Source organism: Chinchilla lanigera, unplaced genomic scaffold, assembly GCF_000276665.1.
Source record: "Chinchilla lanigera isolate Chin_1 unplaced genomic scaffold, ChiLan1.0 scaffold00095, whole genome shotgun sequence".
Taxonomy (NCBI): Eukaryota; Metazoa; Chordata; class Mammalia; order Rodentia; family Chinchillidae; genus Chinchilla; species Chinchilla lanigera.
In genome coordinates this window covers 7,714,990-7,734,110 of record NW_004955496.1, presented here as the reverse complement: position 1 = coordinate 7,734,110, position 19,121 = coordinate 7,714,990, and the positions used below count along the sequence as shown (strand labels likewise).

At 43.4% G+C, this 19,121-nt stretch overlaps 1 protein-coding gene across 2 annotated transcripts in view; it reads right to left on the bottom strand.

Moving 5' to 3' along the window:
• The window catches only part of LOC102021365 (histone H2A.Z), a 1,616-nt gene extending 1,415 nt beyond the window's left edge, over window positions 1–201 (bottom strand). The window contains exon 1 of one of the 2 annotated variants that reach the window (XM_005406262.2): window positions 69–201. In XM_005406262.2, coding sequence (XP_005406319.1) covers window positions 69–71 — 3 coding nt within the window. In that variant the 5' untranslated portion in view covers window positions 72–201. The remainder of the gene's footprint in view (window positions 1–68) is intronic. The other variant, XM_005406261.2, reaches the window with a different exon arrangement.
• Between the last annotated feature and the right edge of the window lie 18,920 nt (window positions 202–19,121).

Below are 19,121 nucleotides of genomic sequence, written 5' to 3'. Positions count from 1 at the left end.
GGCGCCCTCGCCCTGCCCAGCCGCTGCCGCGTAGGCCCAGCCCGCGCCGCCGCCGCCGCCGAGCTTACCATTTCCAATTCCGCGGAGGCGCAAACACGCAGGCAGTGAATAGGCCGGTCCGACAAGCAGCGAGGCCCACCGCTACTCCTCCGCCGCACCGCGATTCAAACTGCGCTGTCTCCCGCCTTCCTCGCTGCCTTTATACGGCAGAATGTTCCCTCATCCGGGAACTCAGGCTGCTCATCCCACCAATGGCCGCTACCCGCCCTCGGGACGCATCTTCGAGGCCTCAGCCTATGAGCAGGCGAAAGGAGGTGCGGAGGGGCGGGCGCTGCCGAACTCGACCCGAGATTGGCGGGCGGGAAGCGAGTGGGGGAGGGCGGACGGCTGGGAACGCGGAGCGCCGGGCTCGGTGGCGGCGGCGGCTGCGGGCGGGGAGGCGCGCGAGGGCAGAGCGGTCACGTGTCGCGAGACGACGCGCGCACCTGCGACCCCGCTGTACCCGCCGTCCCCGCCGTCCCCGCCCCCGAACTGTGCGGCTGCGCCCCACGCTTTGGCGCTGACAGGTGCCGCACCGTCGGGAGTCCGACGTTCGGGGCTGCGGCCGCCCGCCTGCACGGTGAACCGCGGTGCGCGTCGTGGGTCGCGTTTGGGCGCGCTGCACACGGCCCCTGTCCTCCACTGACACCGGGGCTGCTGCGCGCGGCCCGCGTCCTCCGCGGACACCCGTGCACACCCTGTCCGACACGGTCCGAACGCGCCGCCTAAGGCTGTGTTAATAGACTGGAGGCTTCGTTTGAGCGTCAGGGCAGAGGCTTTGTCAGGTCCCTGGACCTCCGCTTCCTGGGGTGAGCCACCGGAGAGGCCGCGGTACTGAGAGCGTCCTAGCGGGTTTCTCCTCCTCGCTGAGGGATGAGGGGCTTCTCTGCCTCCTGCGTCGGTTGGGGCGCCAGCCCTCGCGCCCCGCTCCTGGGAGAAGGGTGGCGCACCACCTGTTTGCTCAGGGCTGTTCAGACTGGGGAGAAGGTATACAATGTATACGCAGTAAGCCGGGATAAATGTTACCATTTACGTGGGGTGCGTGCGAAGGATGAAATAAAGTATCATTCTTAAGCCTTTTTTCCTGCTTAATGTATTTGCTTGGGTTGACTAGAAACAGCGAGCCTGAAACCTACCCTAAGTATACAAAACCAGGTCACGAAACATCTAAACTAAAATCCAAAATTGGTCCATTACATTCAGTAGTTTTCCTTCTCTTTCAGAGAACAGGACAGTATCAGTTTCTCTTTTCACAGTTGTGTAATGATTTCATCTACTTCTTTCCCTGCCCTGGAAAGGGCATTATTGCATATGTGCTAATACTCTTGGCTTATCTTTCCTGTATTTGAGTTCTTGGCAATACATTTATATGTCTTTATGAAATATACCTAGCCAGAACTATGTAATTCTTTTTGTTCAATGCCGTCTCAAGTAACTATTAATAAAAAGTAACATTGTCATAAAAGATAACATACTTGTCATAAAAAGATAACATTGTATCTTGTCATGAAACGATAACATTGGTATGAAGTAGATGACTCTATTAACTGCATTCCTAATAGTCTTTTCCTTGAAAAAGCTAGAATTTCTATGACTAGTTACTATCTTCTCTCAAATGCTAACGTGTATGTTAACTGCTGTTCTTCTAAATGTATGTAAAGAATTTTCAAAGGCCATATTTCACAGTACAAATTTGATTTTCAGTGGTAGAGTGCTTGCCTAGCATGCATGAAGCCCTGGGTTCAATCCCCAGTACCTCAGGGAAAGAGATTTATCTTGATTCTTCTTACCTAGGACATTTAGGGGAAAATGTACCTTCAAGGTCTTATCAGCTGTCAGTTACTAAGCACCAAAGTGGTTGTCTTCCTTACTTTTCTCCTTACTGAGACAAAATACTGGGCACCCAAAGTTAAAGAAGGAAAGGCATATTGTAGTTCACAGTTTGTGGAAGTTTCAGTCTACACTTGGCTGGCTCCAAGGCAGTGTGGTAACGCAGAGGGGCATCACAGAGGAGAAACAGTGGCAGGGCAGGTGAAAGGTAGCAAGCAGGCAGCCTGCCTTTCCCTTGGATCCCATCCTGGCTGCCAGCCTTTTGGGTGGTGCTATCCAGAGCTCTGCTAATTCTAATCTGTGGACTAATTTAGTACCACACACCATTAATCCCAGTATCACACAGCCTGGGTCCATCCAGCTCTGAAAAGTCCCACCTATGAGTGAGTGAGGCTTTGAGGGGGCATCTAGATACAAACCATAACAGTGGTGTAATACCCAATACTGCCTAGAGTAAAAGAATTGGGTTTGAGTCTGGGCAGCCCCTCACAAGGTCTGTGGCCCAAGGTACACTGACTCTGAGCCATAGCTGCTTCTGTTAAACAGAGATGCATAGCAGCAGATAAACCAATGTCAGAATCATGAAAGGGTTTCATGAAGTGAGAATACAGAGTGATGTATTCATGGTACAGTGGCAATACTTTCCTCAAATTCTTCATATAAATATGATTATGTTAAGTCGATTTGTTTAAACCAAGGCCGTGGTCTTAAACTCCATTTGCATCTCCCATGCCCAGAGATTACACACACTTAATTTAAAAACACAGGGCATAGGTTACAAAGAGAATCAGCACAATCAACACAGACCCATTGTCATTTCAAGAAAAATAATTTAAAGATCATAGAGCCCAATATCTTTTTTATTATAATACTAACCTTTTCCATACTTTAGTCTTTAGAATTTTTGGCAACTTACTGTTCTGAAATAAAAAATCAAGGATTTTTTTTTTTTTTTTTTGGTCTCTTTGAGACAGGGTCTTGCTATGCAGTTCAGGCTGGCCTTGAACTTACTTCATAGCCTACACAAATCTCAAATTCACAGTGATCCTCCTGCCTCAGCCTCCCAAGTGCTGGGATTACAGGCATGCACTGCCATGCCCAGTAGAATCTTTTCTTCTTACCTTTTCTTTCCATTATCTATTATTGATAGACATTAATATTCATTTTTAGGATTTTTAGAATAAGAGAAGGAAGTTGTGTTGGTTGTTATCTAAAATGCCCGCCCAAAGGTTTATTCTGTTGAAAGTCTGGTTGATAGCCTTTCAGGAGGTGAGTAGGCCATGAGGACTCTAACTCCATCCATAGTGTCTTAGTTACTTTTCTCATTGCTAATAGCCAATGCCCAAAGTTAAAGCGGGAAAGGTTTATTTAGCTCACAGTTTGTAGAGGTCAGTCCATAACCGGCTGTTGCCAAGGCAGAGGGGCACAGCAGACAGGCATCACAGACAGAGGAGAAACAGTTCATGGTGGGCAGAAGGTAGCAAAGCTACAAAGGATGACCATAGCTCTTTCCATCCCTTCTATCTTATCCAGGCTATTTAGGGTGGGTAGCACTCTCACCCTTGATCCTCAATCTATGTGAGCCTAGCATTGCACTCTGAATCAATGCCAATGTCACACACTAGATCCAGCGACCTCTGAAAAATCTCCATCTGACTGCATGAGGCACCCCACCTAGACACAAGCCAAAACACGTGGGTTAACCATTGGTAGGGTCATAATTTGGTGACACATTGGGAGGTGATGGAGACCAGAAGTGGGTCCCATTGAAGGGAGCTCATAAGGATGTGACTTCTGAGATGATATCTAGCCATTGGCCTCGTTCTCTCTGTCTCTTTCCCCCTTTCTCTTCTTTCTACCACCATAAGCTGAGCAGCATTGCTCTTCCACATCTTTCCTCCATGGTGCTGTGCCTCAGCTCAGGCACACAGCAGTGGAACTAGCCCACCATGGACTGGAACCTCTGAAACCATGAACCAAAATATGTCTTTCCTCTTTTATGTTCTTTTTCTTGGTATTTGGTCACATTGATTAGTACTAAAGTCTATCTATTCTGTTATTGTTTTCTTAAATAAGATTTTACTTCACTAAATTAATATAACTCCTTATCTTTCCAGCTAACTTATAAATTTACATGTACAGCACTATACTGAATACATTTCTAACATAATGGCAAAGAGATAAGTGTAGACATTTAACACAGATTACTAGAGTGTCTTCTTTTGTCTATATATGTATAGCATATATACATTTATATGTATAAAGTTATGTATGATACCAAGAAGATAATATTATACATTATCACAGATGATATACAGCCATTGCCTAATAACTGACTATGTGACATTGTCTGATAGCTGGATCATCCAGCTGTTCACCTTGCCTGACATTTAATCAAACAACAGCAGGTAGAAGACAGGCTATATCAGTCTTAAGTCCTTCGTTCAACCTAGCTGAAAGAAGGAAAATTCAAGAATACTTTAGTCATTGGGGTTACACTAAGCAGGCTATTACAAAGTAAGTGGTTGCTGAATTGACAATCCCTTTAGTTCAAAAGATAGAGAAAGTTGTATCTGGAGTGTTCTGAAGAGTTTCAGTTGGCAGGTTGGAGTGAAGAAGCAGCAGTTAGAAGGTGGATATAGAAGAGATTCCTGGTTACATCCTGTTACGGTTTTTGCCTAGATGTCCCCCCAAAGCCTCATGTGGTTGTAGGATTTTTTTCAGAGATAGCTGAATCTAGAGTATGTGATTCATAGTGTAATGCTTTGATTAAGGGTGCTAGGATTAAAGGTGGGTGATTACTGGATCAGTCCACTGATTAGATTGCCATCACTTTAATCCTGGTAGACTGGATACAATATAAGGGACAGAAAGCGGCTTGTCCTTTCTCCCCTTCTCTCTCCCTCCCCCTCATCTCTCCTTCTGTTCCTCTCTCTTCCTCCCTCTCTTCCCCTCTTTCTCACTCCCTCTCTCCCTCTCTTTCTCCCCCTCTCTCTCATTACTTTTTCTGTCTGCTGCTGCCATGAATGGTTGCCCCTCTGTCATGGGGCCACCCTGCCTTGGATCCAGCCAATTATGGACTGAAACCTCTGCAAACTGTGAGCTAAATAAACCTTTCCATCTTTACCTTTGGTGTTGAGTATTTTGTCTCAGCAACAAGAAAACTAACTAAAACATATCCCTCAATCCATTTTTTGTACCCATCTTTCTTACAACTTATAAGTTTTAGCAAGATATATGATATCTTAGTCCACTTTGTGCTGCTATAGCAAGACCTGAAGCCAGAGAATTTATGAAGAACAGTCATGGAGGCCCTGGGTCCAAGCTCAAGGTGTTGGATGCCTGGCTGTCTGAAAGGAGCATGGATGCTGCATCCTCAGGAAGGAAGAAATGAGGTGCAGTGGACAGAAGGGAAGAAAGAGCAGCTGCCTCCACCACTTACTAGGAGACCCAACGCCAGTCTTGAGGACAGGTGCCCCAGGGCACACTGTCTCCCCACAACTGCACCTCCCAACCACTGCATCCAGTTTCAACCTTAGATTAGGGGGTAAAATCATTTAATCACAGCCCACAGTCATCAGAATGAAATTGCACTTGACCATTGTTATGGTTTGTGTCTGGATGTCTCCCTAAAGCCTCATGTGTCAAAGGGGTGGCCTTTTTAAAGGCTACTGAATCTAAAGTTTGTGATTGGTTTACTGTCTAGTGCTCGGATTGGGGCTGTGAGTTCTATACCTGCCCTAGGGAGGGTGGCCTGCATACAATATAAGGGAATAAAAGAGGCTTGCTCTCCCCTTTTGCTTGTGTCCAGAGACTTTGTCTAAGACCAAGATTAAGGGCAGTGAACTAATTAAACTGGTAGAGGAAATTTCAAGACTGGTAGAGGCAGTGACATGGCTACTGTTGGGAGCTTTTAGACAGATATATGTTGAAAATCAAGAGCAAAGAGCTCAACAGAATGATTTAAAATGTTATGAGTTTGGAAAGAAAGCTCTAGTAAAGCTATGGAATTCAAAGATAGAGCAGAGGAGATCTTGATTGCTGAGAAGGAACAGGAGAATAAAAAAGATGGCCTGAGGAAATCACAAGAAGCCACAAGACTCCACCCTTTGCAGCCTCAAAATTGCAAGTGAAAGACTTTGCTTTGAGAAGAGAGACCAAGAGCACCATGTTCCAGAATGGTGGCAACATAGAGAATTTGTTCCTCAGAACTGGATTCAAAGTGCCCTGTGAATCAGGCATTAACCCCTATAGCCAAGAGGGAGGGAAGCCTAGCTACTGCTCTAGCTTGCAGCAGACCTTGGCATCATCCACATGGTGCTGGTTTTAGGCACATGCAGGATGTAAGAGTTGTGGGATTAAGAAGGCTTCCACCCTGATTTCAGAAGGCCTGAGAGGCCAGACAGTGTGCCCCTGAGACAGCAGTATGTGAAGCTGTGAGGATGAAGCCAAAGGTGCAGTGGAGACATTGATCATCTAAGGAAACCTGCAAGGAGGGAGCAAAGCTACCCAAGAGAGAAGCCAAGAGAGTTACAACCACTAGAAATACCACAGGGGTGGAACCACACAAAGCCTTTGGCATTCACATCTTGCTACAGATTACCAAAGAGGATGCACATGTAACTACAGGATTTAATGTTTTTCCTGCTGGATTCTGGACTTGCTTTGGTCCCAATCCTTTGTGTGTAAATTTTGAAGTGGAAATGTCTACCTTGTACCATTGAATGTTGGAAGTGTTTAACTTTCTTTTCATTGGTACGGGGGCTCACAGATAAGAGTTGGCCTTATATCTTGCAGGAAACATGGGACTTGGACTTTTCAGCAATGCTGAAACTGTTAGGACTTTGGCAACTCTTAGTGATGGGCTAAATGCCTCTTACATAACGGGATGTACAGGGGTATTTGGGGGGCCATGGGCAGAATGTTATAGTTTGTCTTGATGTGACCCCAAAGCCTCATGTGTCAAGGGGGGGGGCTTTTCAGAGGTAGCTGAATCTACAATTTGTGATTGGTTCATTATCTAGTGCTAGGATTGGGGGTGTGAGTGCTATACCCACCCTAGAGCAGGTAGCCTGCATATATTTATTATTTTTTTTTTTTTTGGTTTTGGTTTTTCTCCGGTACCAGGAACCGAACTCATGACCTTGCGCTTGCCAGGCAGGCGCTTTGCTGCTGAGCTAAATCCCCAGCCCCTGCCTGCATATAATATAAGGGAGGAAAAGAAGCTTGCTCCTCCCTTTTGCTCTTGTTTTTGGTATCTTCTACCACCATGAACAGTTGCCATGTAGCCACCCTGCCTTGGAATCAGCTGAGGATAGACTAAAACCTCCATAAACTGTGAGCTGAATTAACCTTTCCTCCCTTAATTTTGGGTGTTGGGTATTTTGTCTCAGCAGCATGAGAAACATAACTAAGACAGCCATGAACATGGGTTTCAACTAAAGGTGAGAGCAACACATGAAAAGTTTCTTGCAGCAAGGCAAGGCCACTGCTTCCCTGTTCTTTTCTCTTGCTAACTGGGATGAAGACAGAGTTAGTTCAAAACCCACTTTGCACTCTGAAATGCTTTAAGGAATGCAAATCTTACATGAAGGAGTAGTAACACAGATGGAGCAAGGCTTCTTGGTGCAGTGACCTGCATCTCTCTGGACTGAATCTCTGTTTTGTTTGAGGCACATGTATTTTGGTCCAACTGTCACTTGCAGCTGAACTCAATCCTAACCCTTTGAGTACAGCGATCCTGCTTGGTCTGCAGAAAATGCATTCCATATCAGATGGGAGGCCTGAGGCCCCTGAGAGCACCAAGCCTGTGTGTCCAGTGCTTTCTTACATACTTATATGCAGACTCATGAAAAAGTTTAATTTTAAGTTAAATACAGTAAGTGATCAATAACACTAATCAACTAGGGCAATGGTGGTGAACCTATGACACGTGTGCCACATCTGGCTATCTGCCATCATTGAGAGCTCTAAGAGGTTCACTGTCACAGAACAAGAGTAATATAACATGCTGTGCTGAAGTTGGGAAATGTGTGTGCACAGCACTCGCTCTTCTCATGGTGAGATGATACAAGGAACGTGAAGAAGCAAGGTGCAGGATGTGAGCAGCAAGATGTAGCGTTAGGTGACTGTCGGTGCTTCTGGAACACAAACATCTCTACCCACAGTCAGTTGTCACCAAGGTGGTTCCAAGGGGCTGACAGGCAACCGTGTCCCTAGGGTAGACAAAGGCATGGGTTCAGGTGCTGGCAGGACAGAGGAAGACACGTGATATTTCATCATGTGATGTAGAACAATGTACAATTAAAACCTGTAAATTCTTCATTTCTGGAATTTTCCATCTAATGTGTTCAGGCTGTGGTTCGCTGCAGGCAGTTAAAACCACAGGTAATGAGACCCTGAAGGAGAGCAGAGTCCTCTAAGTCGCACCCCAACCTTGGAGAAACATAGCAGGCATCACCCTGAGGAATTGGAAAACCCATCAGTGGCCTCAGTTTCAGCATGGAAATCTACCATGGAGTGTGGGTATGGGGCAAAGTGTAGTTTTTGTTATAACACTGGTAAAGCTGGTGTCATTTAGGTAGAAAGCCTAAAACCAGTATTCTGACAAATCCAAGAGGAGACTGTGAAACATCTTGAAGGAAAAGCATTGAAATCCATTGACTTGCCAGGTGTGGTGGTGCACGCCCATAATCCCTGCACTCCGGAGGCTGAGGCAGGAGGATCACAGGGAGTTCAAGGCCACCCTGGGCTACAAAGTGAGTTCAAGGCCAGCCTGAACTGCATAGTGAAACTCTGTCTCAAAAAAAAAAATCTCGTGACTGACTAGGTATGACTACTAGGAAGAGGTAAGTTGGGTACCAAGGGCATGGAAAGTGTCCATGAAAAGGCCCAGTGTTTTAGGTTGGTGTTCTGGAATATAAAGTAGCAAAACCATCCATAAAAATAGGGAAGCCAAAAGATGTGAATAGATGGAAGGAAAGAGAAAGCAGTATATAAGGAGAGTTACACAATTTAACTTCAAATGACCTTTAGGGAATCCTAGGAATTTCTAGAGGGTATGCTGGCAGTGGATGCAGGGGGTTATGGGAAGGGCCAGTGTCAAACACAGAAGGGGAAAATAGACAAAGGATGGTTAATGGGCAGGAGAGTACAGTTGGATAGGAGCACAGGGTAACTAGGGTTGACAATGATTAACTATAGAAAAGATAGTGAAGTTTCCTGACACACATAAAAATGATAGATGTTGAACTGATGGATATATGAATACTTAATCTGATCATTATGCATACATTTCAAAATATCACATTGTGCTTCATAAATATGTATAGTTACTACCACTCAGTGTTTTGTTTTGTTTCATTTTGTTTTGTTTTGTTTTGTTTTAGTGGGGAGGATATTGAGACAGCATCTTGCTTATGTAGCTCAGGCTGGGTTTGAACTCACTGTGTATCCATGTCTGGTCTTGAACTCATGGGGATCCTCCTGCCTCAGCCTCTGGAGTGCTGGGATTACAGGTGTGTGCCACCATGCCCAGGTCATCAATTTTCAAAAGTTTTAAGAAGATACATCCAACGAATACTCAGACTAAAAGGTGATTATGTTATTGCAGATGAGAACAGTAAGGAAAAAACCATATACAATACAAAGTTAAAACACAGCCAAAGAGATCCAGATGAAGTGAGATGCTGCAATGACATTAGAAAAGCCCCCATCTTTACACAAAACAACATGGCATTCTGACATGACTGTTGCTAGCCCTGGATGGTTAACACCACTTTGGTTTTCATCTGTATTAGGTTCCTCTGTTTACCAGGGCTAATGATATTGACACAGACTGTGAGGCTAAATCAGGTATTATCAAAGCTCTTCATTGTTGTGTGAACCATTTGTGCCCAATGCTACAAAACAAGGATAACTGACAAGAGCACATTGGGTAAATTCTGCCATGTATTAGTAAGGCTGCCTCATGCCAAGGGAGCACACCTGTAATTCCAGCACTCAGGAGGCTGAGGCAGGAGGATCACTGTGAGTCTGAAGCCAGCCTAAGCTGTATAGAGAGACCCTGTTTCAAAAAGCAAGAAAAACAACAGAAACAAAACCAAATAAAAAACCAAGGGAAGTACTGCAGAAAACACAATAGTTTTAGACATATGTCACACCCTCCACAGACTGAGCCCCAGGAAGAGCCAGATAAGAGGTATGGCTGTCACAGGTTTTATTAGAGCTCAGAACAGAGGCATGGGCTCCTCAGTCCTCTTGTGTGGATAGAAGTGGCTCAGAGGTGAGTCTACAGGTTTTGCCACATATTTAGACTTTCTCTGTGTGTGTGTGTGTGTGTGTGTGTGTGTGTGTGTTGGGGAAGGGGAAGGAGTTAGAAGTCATTTGTTCGCGCAGTGTAAGCAAGTGAAAGCTGATTATAGCTGTCTGTATGTCAGAAAATTGTCTTTTGAGATTTTGTAACTGAATGAGTTTCTTTGGTTTCCTACAGGACTCTCCCTGGGACTCGGGATTGTCAAGGGCCAGGTACGGGTGAGGGAATGATGCTGCACGCGGAAGTCGGTAGGGGCTCTCAGACCGAGGAGTGAGTGAGCAGCTCTAAGGTATCGGAGCCGTGACATTAAATGAGGTCAAGTGCTCTAGAATATTTCTGAATGTTTATTTACAGCATTCTCTGAGTCCTCTGTGGGCTTGCACCTCCCACTCCTTTCCCCCTTAAGACAAAATAGAGACTTGGGGAACATCCACGCAGATGAAAACCAGGTGCAGGCCCTCCAAGCTCTTTTCATAGCTTTGTGCTTTCGAATGAAACTTGTCTGTGAACACAACTTCATCAGCTTATGTCTATAGTATCCGTGATTTTCTGTCTCATGTAAATTCCAACTTGACAAATTTTAAGGAGTCAATGTCGTTCTATCTAGATGGACACTTTTCATTGTCCTCTGGTGTCCTGCTTTGTGAAGTAGTCATTAATTTCTTCAGTAAGCCTTCTCACCTGTTGAGTATCAGCAGGAAGCAGGGTGGACCTCTTCCTCCAATACTGGCCCAACAGCTACCGGTGACAGCTCTCTGCCCATCTATCATATTTCACCACAGGATAGGGAAATTTACATGCCAAGTGTCTTAGTTACTTTCTTACTGCTGAGACACAATACCAGACACCAACGAATGTGAGGAGGAAAGGTTTGTTTTGGCTCACAGTTTGTAGAGCTTTCAGTCTGTAGTCAGCTGGCTCCAAGACAGGGTGGCATGGCACAGGGACCTGGCAGAGGCAAAACAATCCAGGGTATGGCTGGACTGTGAGTCATCACTGAGGAGGAGGAAGGCCACGCCCACAGTGACCCCCCTCTTCCCACCAGTCTTCACCTCTCAACGGCACACTCAGCTGTAAGCCCATTGGTGGACTGACCCAGTATCTCACACCCATGGTCCACTATCACACACCTGTGGCCCAGTATTTCACACCTATAGTCCAGATCACATACTCCTGGTCCATTATCTTATACCTGTGGTCCACTACCACACACCTGTGGTCTAGTATCTCACACCTGTGATCCAGTGTCTCACACCTGTGGCCTAGTATCTCACACCTGTGGTCCGGTATCACACCAATGGTCAGTCACCTCCCAAAAGCCCCCACCCATCAGCACATGAGGCCTTGGAACATCTAGATATAAACCATAAAATTGGGTATCTGTTTAATTTTTTTATTTCCTGTTGTAAAGTTAAACCATTCTCAAACATTAAATAAGTAATATTGTCCCCAAACTAAGTTAAACCTTCAGGAATTTTACAAAACCTCTGGGAAAAGGGAAAAACCAGGCACATCAGTGCTAGTGTGTCTTTTAATGTAGAAATACTTGTTTTACATCATTAATTTTTTAATGTAGTCAAACTTTACTAAGTAGCAGAAAAGCCTTGTTCAAATTAATGTATATTATGAATGGTAGAGCACTTTAAGATAAGTATATACTATAAAAAATATACAAATGTACAGCAAATGCATACACTTTTACATATGAAGACCTAAAACTCCAAATGGTTGCTCACCAGTGTCACCAAAACAAATACTAGGAGATTTAAAAAGTAGTAAAAAAAGGATTATAGCCAAGCCTGGTGGCACACACTTGTGATCCTAGCCCTTGAGGCAGGAGGATCTCATGACTTTGAGACCCATCTGGGCTACATAGTGAGTTTAAGGCCAGCCTGGACTACATAGCAAGACCCTGTCTTAAAAAGGGGGAGGGGTAGGTAAATGAAAACTAATTAAAATTATTACGGTGAGAAGAAGGGTAGAGAAGATGAGTTGAAAACAAAGATTATTTCTTTCTTTCATTTTGGCTTTATTTGAGACAGGGTCTGACTATGTAGTTCAGGCTGACCTTGAACTCACTGTGTAGCCCAGGCTGTCCTTGAACTTGTGGCAGTTCTCTTGCCTCAGCCTCCCAAATGTTGGGTCTACAGGCATTCATTACCACTCCTGGCAAGAAGCAAAGTTTTTTTTAATAGTTTTACCTTGGAATGTTGTAAATTTTTATAAAATTAAAAAATTAATCATCAATCTGTAATATTGGAAGCAAACTGGATAACTCACTGGAAATTAAATTGATGATGCCCTATTTTAACAGAGAAGAAAGTTATTCCACATAAATTTAAAAACAGCATTACTCTCAATATCCAAAGAACATACTATAAAGACAGAAGCAAAAGAATGATGATTATAGCTGTGAGTCAAACATTGAGTTTAGGGAAAGAGCTCAAACCGAAGGGAGTAAAGAGCAAAGCAGAGAGGGTGGGGGATGATTGAACGGTAGGAAGAGTGAAGGAGACAGAAAATGAGATTCACCGGACACCTGTGGAGGCCCCCAGCACCCGCTCATTACTGTCAGATATTAAAAGTGAAGAAATGAAATTGTACTTTCTCTCTATGTAACAGACTGTTTCAGACTGTATTGAACTAACTGACAAAGAAAAATTCTTCTAAGGAATTCTACCTAACAAATACAGAAGAAATAATAAAATAGGGAAAAGTATCCATCTTTAGACTTTCAAGTAAATCATTTGAAGGTCATCAATCTATTATGAAATCATTAGGTGAAGAGTTGTTGGGGCATTTACAACACGGAAAAACAGCTCTCAGTAGGGACCAGGCTTAACATCTCTAAGTGAAAAAACATCACAAGGCAAGGAAAGCTTGTGCCGCACAGCCCACCTGCCAGGCAGTCTTGACAAACAAAGCGAACTGTGTCTACCTGAGCCTTTAACTGACCTCTTCACTGGCAGTAAAGAGACTGCCCAGAGACCACAGCAGTTGTCTGGGGCAGCATGGGATAGCGACCTGGTTTTCTCAGTGAGGCACAGTCTAGGGCAGGGGACAGGGAGAATTCAGTGGATGGTGAGGCACGCCTGGACGTGGGTGGTGAAGAATCTCTCCCCTTTGTTGGTTAGCTTTTAGACAACAAAAAATTTGAGGAGCTTGGGTATTGCCTAACATGCACAAGGCCCTCAGTTCAATTTCCTGCACCACAAAATAAATCAATAAAAAATTGAGTATGGATTTAGCATTCAGTAATATGAAAGGACTACTGTTAATGGTATTAGATAAAATAATAGTATGTGCTCATATAAGAAAATTTCCATTACTTGTTCTTGGTTTTGTTGTTGTTTTTTCTTGCTATGTAATTCAGGCTGGCCTTGAATTCACTATGTAGCCCAAGTTAGTCTCAAACTCACTGGGATCCTCCTGCCTTAGCTCCCAGAGTGCTGGGATTACAGGTGTGTGACACCGTGTCCAGCCTCTTTTACTGTTTTTAAAAGTAGACATGCTAAAATATTTAAGGATAAGATGAAATTATTTCTGGAGTTTGCTTTACTACATTCCAACAAAAAATGATTTTTAAAAAATTTGTTAAAATTTTATTTATTTATTTATTTGTGGTGCTAGGATAAAACAGCACTGCATGCTAGGCAAGTACTGTACCACTGAGCCACATCCCCGCCTCCCAGGAGAATTTTTCCAGATGAGGAAAGATAAACAGTATGGCACATTACTGATGATTGTTGAAGTTGTGTATGGTACTTATGACTGAAAATTTTCAGGAAAAGTTCAAAATGAAAAAAGGTGATGAAACAGCACTAGACACTGTCACAATGCACTGAAGAAAAACAGCCAGTTCTGCAATGGAATCGTGCAGGCTGCCCTTGCTTGGGACCGGTCTATTTGGATCAGGGTTTACCCTTATTTATTTAAAAAAAGGACAACCCAGTATCTGATTTCAACCAACCAGGCTGGCATCTCAGTAAAGAATACTTTGTTTGAGATCGTGCTTAGCTATTTGTAGTAGCTAAATTTATCCGTATAAACGATTCTGTTGTCATTTTGTTTTCTTTGGTTATGGTATAGCAGTACAAGAGGGCTGCACTGGCAGTCACAAGTACCAGTGCACCACCCAGGTAAGAGTCAGTGATAACCCGATGTGGCCGCTAAGGCTAACTGGGACGCGGCCCAACGTGTCAGCAGAGTAACCTGGACATGCAAGCGATCTGGGCAACCTTGCTCCGCTGCAGCCTGGTGCTTCTGCCTTGAAGTCGGCCAGCCACAGATGGCAGTCTCCGGAATTGAGCAAAAACACATCTTCCCTTCTGTGAGTTGTCAGCTATTTGGTCCCAGAGCTGCAAAGCTGATCCATGCAGAAGTCAAAAAAAGTAGGGAAACCAAGTCTAGACAGCTTGGATCCCATGCTGGTGCAGCTGGCCTGGGAGGCCTGGCTCTCATTAACCTCTATGACTTTAGGCTTGTCCTGAACAATATGGAATTGTGTGAGGGCCTTTTCAACTGTAATGCATAAAAATTACTAATATGAAGTATGTATTCTGGCAATATTTCATATGACCAATTTACATTTCATAAAAATGAAAAATTATACACTGACTTTTTTCAATAAATCAAATTATTAAATGCACTAAAACTTTCCACTAAAAAATAGCAGAGTAAAGAAGTAATTTCATAATGCAGAAAATTATCGCAGTTTTGCTGGCTTATGGCTTCTTTTTAACATATTGAGTTTGTTTCTGTTTGTTTTTAATTTCAGCACCTAATGTCATTTTGCCTCTTTAAAACCATATAGGTAAATTGAGTATCACACTGAGAAAGAACAGGCAACATTGGCTGTGACTTGGATTGCTTTGAGTAATGTATAATGCAATTTGCAGTCAATACTCCGTGTTGTTATGCACTTGAACTCGGCTTTTCATGAAATTGTTTGAGGCACTTAGACATCTTGCATTAATGAACAGTGGTTCTTACAGCATAATTGAGTCATGAAGATGGAACTGAAGAAACAACCTTTTCCCCTATCCTCTCTTTAGAAAAAGAGGTCACATGAAAGACTGGGTGTCTCTGTAAAGATATTTATTTAAGTCATGACTGAAGGGCTACATGATGCTTTGAAACCACAAGCTAGTTTTCCTCTAATAAACAGCAACAAGAAACACACTGTATCATCTCTAACATGTTTCACCAGCAGGAGGGTGGGGTCAGCTCCACAAGCAGCTTGTTGACACTGCTGTGACACTAGGTGTGTAAAGTGGTGCGGGAGTGCAGTGCAGCAATACCATTCACCTTCTTGCTGGGGCAGGAGGCAGAGACAGGAGGAGGAGGGCTGGGTTTCCACCAGCTCCTTCAGCTGCACCCCAGTGACCCAAAGGCTGCCATCAGCCTCCCAAGAGCACCCCTTTGAGAGCAAGACTGCACTAGGCTTCTGGAGATATTCCGAATCTGTGTCAGCAGGTCTTCTTTGGTGAAATGGTGCAGAAGAGGGTGGAGCCCTTCACCACCAGGCTGTTCAGCCACCTCTCCTCACTGCGCACTGTTCTTGATTATCTTCCCCTTGATTAGTCTTTTTTCATTTAAATGTTAATTAATTAAATTTGAAAAGGTTAAACTTTTACATCCTTCAACACTTTTTTGGTCTGTGTCCCCCCCCCACCCCCACCCCGTACCGGGAATCGAACTCATGACCTTGCACTTGCCAGGCAGGCACTGTGCCGCTGAGCTAAATCCCCATACATCCTTCAACACTTAATGGATTTCTAAAAAGTGGTATACTGTGTAGTGAAAATTCTTTCACTTGTGGCCTCAGTTACCCAGAAAGAAGTGTTTTCCCATAGTTTCCTCAAACACCTGCTTTTCTCATGGTTTCCACCATCTGAAATGTCCTTCAAACATCCAATTTTGCCCCTTGCTTCCTCAAAACAAACCTCAATGCTCTTCTTTAGTGACCTTTCCCACAGTACAAATTTGATCCCTTATTTCTCTTATTCTGCATAAGTGAGTATGTTTTGTACTCTGCCGTCTTTAATATCCTTAAAATGGCTAATGTTTCTAAATTATTTTCATAATTCCTCATCAGTTTTGGGTTTCTGAATAGCATTTAGGTCTCTTGAAATTAAAAAGAATAATGCATATATCCTTTGCTCTCCATAGAATAGTCTAGACCTATGCAAATAGTTGGTGCCTAATGCTTTCTCCATCTGCACAAAACTTTCCCTGGTGTGACTGTAATCAGCACTTTGGGGAATGTCTGTGCAGTAGTTCCTGAGATGACTGGCATGTGGGCCAGCAAATCAAGAGGGTGGACCTGCCATGATTGTGGGTGGCACCATCCAATAGGCTTGCAGCCTGTATGGAATGAGGGAGAGGAGGAGGCTGGCTTGCTAGTGAAAAGCTCCACTGTGCTCAGGCTGGTGTGTTTCTGCTGCTGCTACCTGTGGACCTCGGTCTCAGTCTCTTCAGCTTTCCAATGCCAACTTACTCCAGCAGCTCTCTAGGGAGCTTCCAGATTTCAACCTTCTACTGGTGCTGCAGCTGTGATCCCTCAGCAAAGTGTGATCATTGCCAGGTATATGAGTTACATCCTGTCTAGAGGAATAGAGTTGATGGAATGATACGCATATCATGCAAATACACTAATAATCAACATTTACTGTTCATTAGAGTCACTGGGGAGACTATGAAATTCAGAATCTCCAGGGGGAGAGATCTACGTATAAGTACTTCTTAAAATCCACTGGAAAATAAAATGAAATCCACTAGATCGGTGGTCCCTATCCTTTTGGAGCAGTTTCATAGAAGACAATTTTTCCACAGACCAGGAGAAGGAAGGAAAGTACTGGAATAACTTAAACACATTACGTTTATTATGCACTTTATGTCTATTAATATTACATTGTAATATATAATGAAATAATTATCAAACTCACCATTACACAGAACCTGTGGGAGTCTTGACCCTGCTTTTCTGCAGCTAGATGGTCCTGTCTGGAGTGATAGGAGATGGTGATACTGGAATGTCTTGCTGGTGTCCAGCCTACCCTGTACTCTTGTTTTGGTTACTGTTACCCGCTTCATAAAGATAGAGTGTTGGAAGTGGGAGCAGCTTTTCAGTGCTCTCGTGACAGTGTCAGGGTATCACTGCCTTGACTTTAATCCTGAACATATGGAGATGTGACATCGTCTCGACATACTCCTGAGGCAGCCGTCATCGTTCGTGATCTCAAGCGGCCTATCCTCCTCTAACACAGACAACGGTCTGTTAACCTGATGTATTCTCAGCTGACTCACAGATCTGTTTCTTTCCAGTTCAGGGTTCTATTGTGGTAGGAAAGTAATGCTAATGCTCTTTGGAAGGCTGAGATAGGTGATCTTGAGCCAGCTGTGAGAAAGAAGGCTATGACAGTCTTTCAAAATTTCTCTTATTTTCCCACACATTTCCATGTAAAGCATACTACATAGAGCTATCTTTGGATAGTAGATGGTCAAAAACTTTTATTATAATAAGTATTTTTATAATAACTAAGTAGTAGAAAAGACTACAACTTGTAAATGAAAGTCATTTTACTTATAAAGTGAAAAGGGATGAGTAATAATATGGCAAGCTTAATAAACCTCCATCACATCTCTTTTCTCTCCCTGAGAGTCTTCTCTACACCACAGCTACTGCCACTCTACAATGTCCTCCATCTCTGGCCAGCATCAGTTCTCCTGGCCTCCAGCCTGTCCCCCAAGCACACCCCAGCTTCCTGGCTCCTGTCTTCCCAATCCGCCTGTCATGAGAAGGAACAGATCATGCTGATGAATGTCCACACCACCTCCTGTGTTAAGAGGAGGATGGGTTTCCCTTAGCAGGGAAGTCTTCAAACACAGACCAAACTCCTCAAGAAAAAGCCATTGAAAACACTCTGGGTGCTGGAGTGGAACTCGTTGATGCAGAGCACTTGTCTAGCGGGCATGAGGCTTTGGGTTCCATCCTCAGAATCACACACGCATGTATGCATGCGCACATGCACACACACACACACACAATCGGTCTCACATATATTTTTATCTAAGAATCTGGAATAACACATATTTAGGAATTCAGTATACTTTGGGAGCAGGGATTCCCAAAAATACCTGAAGCAAGATCACCTTTATTACCAACTTAACTTCTCTTAGCATTGACATATATACTATATTAGACTCACATCTGTAAGATTTTAATATACTATATTAAAATAATAAGCTACTATATTCTAATAATTCTGTTAGAATTTTAAAAATTCTGACAGAATGAAATTTGACTGATAGACTCTTTCCAATGATTCTCATACACTTAATAATTCTATTAATAACCCTGGGTTGTATTTGTTAGGTTGTAATAAAGCTGCAAGATACACTGTATGCTGTTTTACTAGGGCAGGAAATAAAACAAGCCAATGTCAATGCCTTGATGAGTAGCTGGTTTCTACTATTAGCCTACTACTGCATCTTGGCTTTGTCTTCACAATCTCACAGGGGTTTAGGGTAGAAGCACTATCTTCTCTCAGGATTACAGGCTATATCACCTGACAAACTGCAAAGTAGCCAAGCAAGTAAGATACACATTCTTAGCTCCTCAAGGAAGGAACATCAGGAATGCTATATATGTATGTGATGACTTCAAACAAACCAGCCCTAGGATTCTTGCTTCCCATACTATCTTCCTAAATATTTACATAAAAGTTAAATTTTTGAATAAAATGTTTATCTCCCCTACATAGACAAAATATGTTTATTTAAAATGGCAAAACTTTTAAATGTGAAGAACTATGTTATTTTTATATAGCTGCAAATTAGAAAATGGAAAGGATGATTAATCTGGGGGCTAAGAATATAGCTCAGTAAAAAAGTGTTTGCTTAGCATGTGAGAGATTCTGGGCTCAATCCTTAGCAC